We start from the raw sequence: 12,552 nt of genomic DNA, 5'->3' as shown, positions 1-12,552 counted from the left end.
TGAAGGAGAAGACTGCGTTCTGCAGCCCTGCTACATCACTCTTAGTCCAGTTAAGACCAGTTTAAAGGGACAACGAGGAGTTTCTCCATCGGCAGAACGAAAAATTCCGCGACAATAAAAAAGTCAGATATTAATGTGGATGAATCTCCGTTACCACTTGTTAATGGTCCATTTTAGATAAATCTATGGTTTTGTCTCTATGGTTATTTTGTTATTATTAGTGGTGGTGGAAATGCTGGGCGAGCCGACCAGCGTTTCTTTACTTTCGGTTTCGTGGCGAGTCATGAGAATAACGCCGCCGTATGAATCTCCGTTTATGGTGGGAACTACGACGGTATGTGATCGTCTTCCAACCTCTGACTTTAATTCTTGATGAATGAAAACATGAGTCTGTCTTGTGCCGGTCAAAGAATTTCACGGTGCGGAGGCTCATAAATGTAGTGTGAAAACACTTCGCTTTAACAAAACTCCTCGTTGTCCCTTTAAAAAATGTTTATTTTTATATTTAACCATTTTTAAAACAGGAGGAAACAGTTTGTGTTGTTTTTCAGGTGAAGATTCAGTGAGTCGGAGTTTTTCTACTGAGCTTCTGTTCATGATGGAAATGCTTTTATTCTAATGGGACTAATGGGCTGAGATAGATACTGTGTGTGTGTGTGTGTGTGTGTGTGTGTGTGTGTGTGTGTGTGTGTGTGTGTGTGTGTGTGTGTGTGTGGTAATGGTGGGTAATTGCTGCTGTGAGATCCATGTCACATTATGGGATGTGCCCGCAGCTGCGTGTTGATCTGATGCATGTTGTGTTGCAGCTGCAGGAAATAATAAAAACATGTTTCTCCATATTTTTTTTTTTTTTCCGTATTTGGTTTTAGAATAAATAAATAAACTCTGATCCTAAACGTCCAACAGAGTTCAGATTATTCATGATACCGGACGGTGACGACATGACACTCTGGGCTGTTTCACTTTGTGTTTTGTATTTCAATAATTAACTCACAGTGTGTATTTCCCATAATGCTCAGCTCCTCCACCAGATTAAACCGTCACCGTGTTTAGGAAACAGGAAGAAGCTCCAGTGAACATGTTTCCTCTTCATCTTTTATGTCCATGATGGAGGATTAATGTGAACATGGATCGTTGCAGAAAGATAATATATAATATATACAGGTAATATATATATATATATATATATATATAATATTACTCATGTTACAGAAACGACATGAGCCACTCAACACAACACCGTCCACTGGGAAATTAAACACAGTTCAAGTCTCGGTCTTTTATTTAATCATCATGATCCAAGTTCTGGCACATTCATCACTTATCATTCATCTTACATTCACTTCACCTATAGGCTACTTTTATAAACTCTGTCATTCTATTGTCACAGTTTGACTGTTTTTAACAACTCCACATACGTGTATATTACATATTAGCCTACATATTACATTTGATGCTTGGTTTATTAGATTGTTCATATTTCACCAGTATAAAGGTTAAACATTGATTTAATCCAGTAGTAACGTGTGTGAGGTGTGAACCATCTGGACCACGTGACTCAACACTTTAAACCTTTCATCGTTCATCTTCTAAAACGACACGTTACACGGTCATTTATAGTTTGATGTTTGTGTATCTCTGCTTCTTATTTCATGTTTTTATTTTTATTTTAACCCCCCCCCCCACAGTGAAGCGTCCGTCCCAGTCGACCAGCGTTTCCTCTAGCAGGCTATACCTTTAACGAGGTTCATCTCTAGTCCGTGACCTCGGTGCAGCTTCATCTCCACATCTGACCAGCTGACCTTGTCACCATGGAGATTGATGATGACAGAGACCTCGTGTGTGTTTCTATAGAAACCCTGGAGATCACCTGACCTACTCACCTGCATGTTGGTGAACAGTTAATAACAGGTGGAGTTATAATATAATATATAATATAATATAATATATAACTAGTATAATATAATATAATATAATATAATATAATATAATATAATATAGTTCCACTGTATCTGTAGATGTGAACCAGCTGCTGATCGATCTGCTGCTGCTGCTGCTGCTGCTGTTAATGCACAGCACGTCCAACCTGCAGACTGCTGCAGCTCACACACACACACACACACACACACACACGCCAGCGGTTGCCCCGTCCTTCACCAGCTCCTTCATCAAACGTGTCATTGTGCTGAATGACCCATCGCTGGTTACGTAATGCTCCTTTAAAGGATCCAGAAAAACTAAACCGTCCCAGAGGACAGAACCCCCCGACACACACACACACACACACACACACACACACACGGTCTTATATGATCTATATCTTTATAACCTTCAGGGAAAATAAAAACCCTTTAACAACTCGACTGACTAATAAACACAAAGCAACGGATGCTTTAAAAACTATTCAACATTTACATTTGATGATGTCATCTCACCTATATTATTATGGGATGGGGAACTCCCCACTGAATGTGTTCCCTTCATGTTTTATAGACTATTACATTTCATTTCATTTCATTAGAATATGTGTTTGATTCATATGAACTTCACTGGCAGTGTTTGTGTTCATGTCAATAAAGTTACTTAGAATTGAACTGAGAGAGAGAGAGAGAGAGAGAGGATGTGACACACCCCCTCCTCCTCCTCCTCCTCCTCTGCTTCTTTCTCCTCGCGCCACAGATCAACTATCAGATGTTTCCGGTCCGCGCGAGGACGGCGCGAGGACGGCGCGAGCTGGATGTGTTGTGCTGTTGTGATGAAGAGGAGGAGACTGTGACGAAGAGGAAGACAGTGTGATGAAGAGGAAGAGACTGTGATGAAGATGAAGACACTGATGAAGACTGAGTGATGAAGAGGAGTGATGAAGAGGAAGACACTGTGATGAAGAGGAGCACACCGTGATGAAGAGGAAGACACCGTGGACCTCCGGAGCTCAGACACCGACCCCTCGCTGAGTCCGCGGCCGACCGAGAGGCTCCTCCGCCGGGACAGAAACGCTGCGCGGACCGCGGTCCCTCGGTCCCTGGGTCTGTGTCCTGATTGGACGAGGCGAGGCAAGGCGTTGATGACGTCGTGGGGACAGTTTTCACTGAGCGACCAGAACTTTTCCAGCCGGACGGACCAGCTGCCGCAGTGCACCCTGGGAGCAGCAGACAGTGACGGCTGCAGCTCCAGACCATAATATAATACATCCATGCTCCAGACTGGTCAAGGCAAGACAGTTTTATTACTATATAGACCGTTGTTACCACCAGTTTGACTCAAAGAGCTTCACTATATTCTTCCTTCTTACCTTCAGAATCAACGCTGTCATTAGGGCCACGGGCCGTCGCACCGGGCTACTGTTATTGTGTGGATTTTTTCCTACTTATTATTTTTCCGACTTACAGACGATTTTCGGTTCAATACATATTATATATCAAAACTACATATTATATATCAAAACGTGCGTCTTGATCGGGATCGGTGTGCTATTACTGCTCAAAATTTGCATTGAAGTCAATGGGACGGGCGGAAAAAAAAGAGCGAAAAAGACCAATCATTGGAGTTTAACAAACGTCTACTGCTCAGGCATACTTTCACCTAGAGACTCCATTTAAACTTTAAACAGTAGACACAAGTCTTGTGTATTGGCGTATTACTCCACGTTTTGATAGGTCATATAGTTTTTGATCAATCCCTGATCAATGACCATGATCATTTTTGGAGAAATTCTGAGATTATAATGGGTGTGTATTGGACGGAATGTTCGTGTCAGAGTGCGTGACATCATCGGTTAGAGTGGGAGAGATGCCAGAAAAACTCCAGATTTTTTCTCTTTCCACACTCGGCCCGGCCACAATTTACACTCTACACACATGATTTTTTCAGAATTTGTAGACAAACTTGTTCTGTCTCTCACCATGTGCTCAAAATATCAGAGAGACTTACAGAATTTACAGAATCAGCCTCTGAGTGCGGCCACGTCTGTCTCTGCTCCTCATTGAGTCCAATACAAATATTTTCTGAGAGAAGCAGAACGGCCTGATGTTTTAAAACTGCCAGCGTCGCCAAAACATTTACTGTAGAAACACCAAATTGTACCACATTTTTCAGTAAGTCCTTAGAGCACCGTTGATCTGTGTTTTGTTCTGATAGGAGTTACCGTTTTCTCACCGTAAGCCTTTTGCGAGACCAGTGCAGAAATTGTGGGTTTGATTCCCATGTTGACAGAGATGGTAAAACCGGCCGTAGCTCCCGTGGCCCTCTCAAAATTTCCCAGAGGAAATTTTCTAGTTAGTACTATTATCAGTTAGGTTATGTTTGCTATCACAGCTGTTATCCCTACTACCCTTTATATCGTGTTTGTTATTGCGACCTATGTCACCGTCGTGATTCTTTCATTTCTTTCCTTATCTTTGCACTATTACCATCACCACACTGCACTGCACTCGAACTACACACGCACATCTTGTGTATCCATTGCTGTATGTCTGTTATGTTGTTTGTCTTGTGTTTCACAATAAAAAAATTAAAAAAAGAGCTTTACATCCCATAATAACAACATCCTCTGTCCTTAGACCCACTGAGATCCAGACCAGACCAGACCAGATCCTGACATGATGGTTTCTCCACGCTGCAGCTCCCATCATGCATCTGGAGCGCCGTGCGGCTCCCATCATGCATCTGGAGCGGCCTGCAGCTCCCATCATGCATCTGGAGCGCCGTGCGGCAGCAGCAGCTTCGTCACCGTCCTGTCTGTGGTCCTGGTTGTGTCTGTAGCGGCGCCGGTCGGCGGTCAGCTGGCGATGCCTCTCGACTGCAGCGGGACGTGTGTTTGCGCCAGTGACATCATCAGCTGCTCACGCTCCAACCTGACGGTCGTCCCCGGCAACGTGCCGCCGTACGCCGCGGTGCTGGACCTGAGCTACAACGCCATCGCGCGGCTGCGAGCCGAGTGGACGCCGGTGCGGCTCGGCCGGCTGCACACGCTGTTGCTCGGCAACAACGGCCTCCACTTCCTGTCCTCCGAGGCGTTCGCCCACGTGACGGAGCTGCGGCACCTGGACCTGTCGTCCAACCGGATCGTCCGATTGGACGAGCTGTTGTTCGAGCCGCTGGAGCGTCTGGAGGTCCTGCTGCTGTACGGGAACGCCATCTCCCAGATCGACCGCTCGGCGTTCTCCGGCCTGGCGGCGCTGCAGCGGCTCTACCTCAGCCACAACCGCATCTCGCGCTTCCCGCTGGAGCTGGTGAAGGAGCGCGGCCGGCCGGCGGCGCTGCGGCTGCTCGACCTGTCGTCCAACCGGATCAAAGCGCTGCCGCTGGGCGAGCTGCGGGCGCTGCCGGCGTGGATCAGGGACGAGCTGTACTTCCATGACAACGCTCCGGCCTGCAGCTGCTCGCTGTTCGAGCTGCTGGAGCGCTGGCGGCGGCAGCGGCTCAGCTGCGTGTCAGACTTCCTGTCGGGCCACCGCTGCGTGCTGCCGGGCCCGGACAAGGAGAAGGTCCCGGTCCTGGAGCTGGACCGGGTCGGGCTGAACTGCAGCGCGGCGGCGGCGGCGGCGGCGTTCCCGGAGCGAGAGGCGTTCAGGGACCAGTTCCTGCTGCTGGACTGCGACGCGCGGCAGCGACACGTGAAGAAGACCTGGTTCCTCCCCGGGAACGTCCCGCTGGCGTCGCCGGGCAACCGGAGCGCCGTCGCCGTGGTGATGCCCGACGGGAACCTGCAGATCGGACCGCTGCGGCCGGAGGACTCGGGCGTGTACACCTGCGTTGCCGCGGGCGACGGCGGCTTCAACGAGACGCTGCAGGTGAGCGTGGCGGTGCTGAACGGCACCGGCGGCCTGGAGGGGCTGAAGACGGCCTACACCACGCTGGTGGCCTGCCTCGTCAGCCTCGTCATGGTGATGCTCTACCTCTACCTCACGCCCTGCCGCCGCTGCGCCTGTTGCCCCGGCGACGGGCTGGAGAAGGGCGAGGGCCCGGACAGCGAGGAGGAGGAGGAGGAGGAGGAGGAGGAGGAGGAGGAGGAGGAAGAGGGGCCGGGCGGCGGCGGCGGTTTCTCCTACAGACACGTGGGCGTTCCCGAGGCCAAGCAGCCGGAGCAGAACGGACGCTTGAACCCGATCGGCGAGGAGGACGAGGAGCCGGACGGCCGCGAGCGGAGGAGTTCTGACGCCGAGTCGGTCTGCTCCGACTCGCCCATGGTGGTCTGAACTAAGTTAAAGGCATAGTTCAACGTTTAGTAAAAAAATTGGCCCATTGCCATAATCCCTATAGTCATAGCAGCAGTAGGTTCGTTACCTTTAACAGAGTTGTTTTAGAGGGAAATACAGAGACTGTTGATGAAAAACTGTCCCTGAAGGCAACGTGCATCAGTGGTTTTGCATGAATTTCCCTCTAAAACAACTCTGTGTGGTAACGTTGTGTTATTATCTCATAGCGTGGTGAATGTGCAGCTCACAACTTGTCCACCAGAGCGTTGTGGAGTTGTTGGATTGTGTATTTGATGAGTTTGATGAGGGAAACCAAGAAATCCCATAATGAGCCTCCGTAGCGTAGCTCTGAGCAGCTCACGGCTCTGCTCCGCCGTTCTAAAAACAGCTTGCACCGACAATTAAAGGTAACAAACCTACTGCTATGACTATAGGGATTATGGTGATGGGCCGATTTGACAAAATGTTGAACTATCCCTTTAAAGCTTCAGCTGCCTCTGTGTCTGTAGCATGAACAAGCAAAGTCCCGTTGGTCACGACTCAACAAACAACTCCCTTCACTAATCAGATTAGACATGAGATTGATTTATCTTCGTTGTGTAACAGACAACAAAATATTATTGGAGCAAAAACCTCCAGATGAAGAAAGAAGAAAAGCAGAAATAATAACTAAATAACTCACTGAATGTACAGGACTAATTTAAAGTGCTTAGACCGCTATACATACGAGCATAGACACATAGTAGTAAAAGATAAAGAACAGCACCGAGTGTTGTTTAACTCTGTGAGAAATTACTTTGCAAATAAGAACATAAATAATTAAATTAACTCTGTTTGTGTTTTTAAGCTCCGCCCCTAAGAAGAGAACTAACACATCATTATCAGTAACTACAGCATGAAAACATTGAGATGTTTTTCTCTAGTTTAACTTCCTGAAGTTGCACTTTAGATCAAACTTCTGCAGCTTTTTATGCAGAAATATAAAATATAAAATAGTAAAACACTGAGACGACAGAGGAGCTTCATGGTTGCTGTGAGTTGTTCAATATTTACACTTTATTTAACTTTATTTAACATTCCTGTTTGTTCTGCTCGGCACACGATACTGTAATTATATCATTATTATTATTATTATTATTATTATGCAATTTAGTCATTTTCAATGACTGTGGGTTTGAGTGTGTGAGTTAATGCAGAATCTTTAAACCTCGGATCAAAGCCATGTTTAACAGAAGCAGCAGCTGAAGCTTTTACTGCAAATCGCTTTAAAATGAACTGAAACTGTTTCTCCACAACACACACACACACACACACGCTAACTGATATTCATTATAATTGACTGATAACAGACACATACAGTATGTTATTGATTCCTGCCCTGTAACTGTGAGACATTCAAACATTTTAACATCAAACAGACGTTTCTTTCTAAAAAATGTTCAAACGAAGGAGCGCTTCGTGGACTCGTTGTTTAAAAAGAGGTGCTCTTTGGAAAGGGATCAATGATGTGAGAAAACAAAAGAAAAATTCCAAGGCACTCTCTTAACTATAAAATGCCTTTATTAAATTATGGCATGGTCAACATGACAATTAAAAACTCCGACGCGTTTCGGCGTCTAGCCTTCATCAGGGAGTCAAATGGAGTGGGACAGGAACAATGGTTCTTTTATACAAGTGTTTGTCCAATGACAAGTGTCCACCTGGTTGCCACAACCCAGAGTGTGTGGTCGTCAGCCCATTAAAGGGACATACCCACAGCCCAGGCCTCAACTAAGCTGAATGAAAGAGACGTTTGTTTCTGTTTGTGTGTGAATCTCTGACGGCGTCGTCACAAACAGAGACATGACATCTACAGCTGTGATGCAGTTAAACTACGTTATTACACGGCTCTATTGAATGCTGCTCTCTGATTGGTCCAGCGCTGCGTTCTGCGGTCTGTTATTTCTGTAGGGGAGCGCCGGGTCGATTGATACACGGGACGATTGATACACAGCGATTTCCTCGAAAACCACACAAGCTTGAGCCGTCAGATTTTGTCACTATGTTCAGCACTCAACACCGACCAATCCTGGGAAAGCTTGTGAAATTACGTCACTCCATTCAAAAGTTATTAGCGCGAACCTGTTTTTGACTACGGAAAGTAAAATGTTACGTGCGGTAGTTTTTTGTGATCAAAAGTTGTATTGTGGGGTAATATGACCTAACAACAGATGAATTCGTACATAAACAGGTCCTAAACTATGCAATGTCATAGTTTAGAAGTTTAGAGGCAAAACAGGTTGAAGTGTCAGTAGTCGCTGCAGCTGTTTCAAATGTCCCTCACGCCTCCGTGCGTAGTGATTGTTCACATTGCGCGATCAATATCTGTATAAATCACCGTATTAATAATACTCTATTGTTCTACAATGAACAACAACCGATTTGAATGAACAACATATTTTTAATAAACACCACATATTTTTAATGAACAAAACGTATTTATGACACGAATCAACAGATATTCAGCAAAGTGAGGGGAAAATGCCGAGGGTAAAATGACAATATGTTCAACTGTGTCTCCATAAACATGACTTAGGACAGGGAAATAAGTCAATGAAATGAAAATGCAGTCGTCCAACAACTCGTACAAAAGAAGAAAGGCGAGTTTAATCGAAATGCGGATCCTGATAATTACGCACGGGACAAAAATATTTATTTGACCTATTTATATTGTGAGAAATGATGTGACATTTTGGCAATAACGAGTCCACTAGTATGTTGTCTGATATGCTGCATAAAAACAAGAGTAATGTCAGTAGTTTCTGTTTAAAACGCTGTTTCAACCGTCCCAACGACCCGCATAGGTGGGGCGTTTGAGACAAATGTCAACTTACGTTCAAAGTTATAAAACAGCGCGATCATCCAACATATGTGTTAAATTACACTTGTAACTAAGAGAATACACATGTGAGTTGTTGATCACATGATAAAAATGTTTGTGTACATAACGTCATCTTTGAAAAAGACGTTTAAATGAAAAGTGTATCAATCGACCCGGCTCTCCCCTATAACAGACCGTTGTCAAGTGTAACAGACCGTTGCTAGGGACGGAGCTCTGATCAGCGCAGCTAGGAAAAGAGAAACTATGCAGGATATTTACTTTATGTTTAATTTTTACCGTCATTAAACAGCTTCAGACTAACTGTGATGTTAGAGATAAACGACTTGTAACTTGTTACAGGGAGAGTGGAGGCTGGGAACCAAACCTGCGATCAGAGCCTCTGACCCGGTGTCACAGCTCTCCTCTCGTCTCGGTGGCACCGCGACTCTCTTGTTTATGACAGATACGACTACACACAATACACACATCTTAACACGTGTATGGTAATCCATCGATCCACTGATTGATTATCAAAGGCTTCAAATGCACGAACGGGAGGAGGCTCAGCAAAACAGCGGAAGTGACCGGTCTTGCAGATTCGCTAAATGCAATTTTAAATCGATGAAAGTCGTATTTTGATCAGAATTATGTTTCAAATTAATTATTTCACTCGTAAATCGTGTAATAAGCGGGATAATGTACAGTTGGTCGGTTGTTATGGAGAAATAAACCCCTTCATGTTGAATGAAATACAACATACAACCTGTCGGGGTTTATTTCTCCATAACAACCGACCAACTATACATTATCCCTTACTTAAACGTTGAGCTCAGACTGAGGCTCAGACCGGTCAGCGATGTCGTGTCTCGGTGTTGGACAGTTAGTGGCAGCCAGGAAGAAGCAGCTGAGACGGAGCGAGTGTTTCTGGGCGTTAGTGCCCGACCCGGAGCAGCAGCAGCAGCAGCATTAACAGCAGCCTCACGTCTCATAAACACAGTCAGGAATAGCAGCTTGTAGCGCGGCCAACACACAGACACACACAGCTGAAATGTAAATATAGACGAGGCTCAGACACATCTTCATTCTAATCACATTAGAAATAGTTGATTTTAGAAGTTGAGATTCAATTCAAACTTGAACAAAGTGGTGGTTTTCACACATAATATACAACTGAAATGTTTTACTCATGAACTGAGGCTTATTAGAATATAATATATACTATAATATAAAGATAATCACTAACACTTTACTGGACGGGTGGGTGCGTAGGTCGTTATTCCATAGCAATGTAACCGATGTATGAATGCTGAGTCATGCTGAGTCATGCCTTATGAAGCATTACGAACGCCTTATGGAAGCTCTTATGAATGTGTTGTCAAGTCAAGTGTTAGATAATAATAATAAAGTGCAGAGCGACACACACCGTCCAGATAATAGCTGACGTAGCAACAGACTGAGCTTTAGAGCTTTAGGTTCAATAACAACAACTCTCTGTTCTTTCAGTTCTCATGGTGCTTTTTAACTAAATGTCTATATGAAGCTTTTATTCTGAAAACCATCTGTCTATATGAAGCTTTTATTCTGAAAACCATCTGTACACTGTGAGCATTGTGTAATAGTGTCATAACGTAGCTGAGGGACACGTATCTACTCTATGCTGATGATATTACTCTTATAACCAAAGACAGTTAGTATCCTACATGTTGAGTGTTCAGTCAGTTACACGTATTATTATTATTATCATCGTTAGTCTGACGAGGTCACGACCGTGTTTCTGTGTTTCTGTGTCAAGCCACAAACTGTGATTTGAATATATGCAATCCTGTTTGACCTGTTGTACTTTACCACATGTTGTATTGTGTCTTGTCTGTTCATGTGTCGTTGCTGCGTTTCATAAACTACAAACATGAAAACAAAGCGTGAAGGATGTAATATTATTATTATTATTAATATTATTATTATCTGCCTGTGTCCTGTCGGTTTTCATCTGTTTCAGACACAAATGGATGAAGTCGGTGAATTCAGAGTTGGATTTTATTTTATTATAATCTGCCTGAGTAAAGTTGAGCAGTTTGATGCAGTTCCTCTGTCGGCCATGTTTTATTTTGACCCAGAATTCATTGCAGCTCAGTTAGTCCAGTCATTTGATGAAAAAAGGTTAAACAAACTGCAACAGAATCAAACTCAACTGGTTTTGTTTCCTCAACATGTCCTGAGTGAAGGAAAAAAAGCCCAAGTTTAGAAAAAGAACCAAATATAGCCCATTCATACGCCTTTCATTATGTTTCTCATGTGAATAGGGTCAGATTTTTAACCTTTAGATATCTCCATGGAAATTACTGAGTTGATTACTTACATTGAGACAAACAAAAAATGTATTACAAGTTTTTTGAAATTCACATTAACGTTAACATAAATTCCACCATTTTGACAGCACATGTATAGGAGGTGCTGTGGTACCGGCAGGAAAACTGGGATGTTGAGGAAACAAAACCAGTTGAGTTTGATTCTGTTGCAACTTGTTCAACGTTGAGCCCTTTTTTGGCCTAAAATTACTGGACTAAGTTGGACGTATGAAAGCTGCTCGGTGTCACAGATGGTTTTAACATAACGACTTGGGTTTGTGTTTGTGTGTTTGTGTGCTACACTAATGATACGGTTGTGTTTGTGTGTTACACTAATGACACGGTTGTGTTGACATGAGGGTGAAATGTGAGAGCAGGAAGTGGAGTGGTATTTATTGCACCTGTTCCCTACAGTAGCTTCTCTCTTCTGGATCATTGATCCTCAGCAGAGGGAACTCTACATCAGTATTATAATAGTCTCTCACATTTCAGTTTAAAAGCTCCTCGTGTTGTGTATTTGTAGCAGGAAACTGCATCTCATGTCTTCATGGGGCAGAGAACAATATTTATGCAGAATCATTCTTCTAATGTTACCTGGCAACTGTCCCAATAAGAGCTCAGTGTTAGCGTGTTTATACTGTGATTACTAAGTTTACTGTATCTGTCACAAAATCTTCACGGTCACGTTACATAGTGAAAATAACAGCTGGTTAATGAACATGTTTTTTAGTTTTAGTTTTTAGTTTTTTTATTTGCACATTATATAACCTGTATAAACAATGAAAATAGTCAAATTAAACATTGTGCCGGAGAGGTAGAAGCCAAAAAAGTTATAAAAATACCTCCAACAACAGTGGTGGTCTTCAGAGTAGGAAGACAACACAACAGAAAAGAAAGAAAAACAAGGAAAAAAGAAAGACAAGTTACATAGAAAAATGAAAGTGATGTAGGTAGATTGTTCCATAAGGACGGTCCTCTGTCCTCTGTGTTTTAAAGTGTTGATTGTATGAAGTCCGACAAAAAGGAAGGTGGAAGTCTTTTGAGTGTCTTGTCTGATATAAATGAATGTCTGAGGAAAACTTAATTCTGGAAACTAAATGGCAGCTCATGAGATAAATATACATACTTATACATAAACACACATGTTTGG

General features: G+C 43.7%; 1 protein-coding gene across 1 annotated transcript; it reads left to right on the top strand.

Moving 5' to 3' along the window:
- Positions 1–4,601: 4,601 nt before the first annotated feature.
- Positions 4,602–6,197, top strand: LOC146986713 (amphoterin-induced protein 1-like). The gene has a single exon (XM_085777864.1). The coding sequence runs from the start codon at positions 4,602–4,604 to the stop codon at positions 6,195–6,197; it is 1,596 nt and encodes a 531-aa protein (XP_085633990.1).
- Positions 6,198–12,552: the final 6,355 nt, after the last annotated feature.

The sequence above is a fragment of the Trachurus japonicus genome, chromosome 5 (genome assembly GCF_045865225.1).
Source record: "Trachurus japonicus isolate A0001 chromosome 5, Traja_1.0".
Taxonomy (NCBI): Eukaryota; Metazoa; Chordata; class Actinopteri; order Carangiformes; family Carangidae; genus Trachurus; species Trachurus japonicus.
This window is presented reverse-complemented; position numbering and strand designations above follow the sequence as displayed.

Excerpts from the sequence above, each read along its gene's own strand:
- LOC146986713 (XM_085777864.1), top strand. The coding sequence starts at position 4,602 with ATGGTTTCTCCACGCTGCAGCTCCCATCATGCATCTGGAGCGCCGTGC.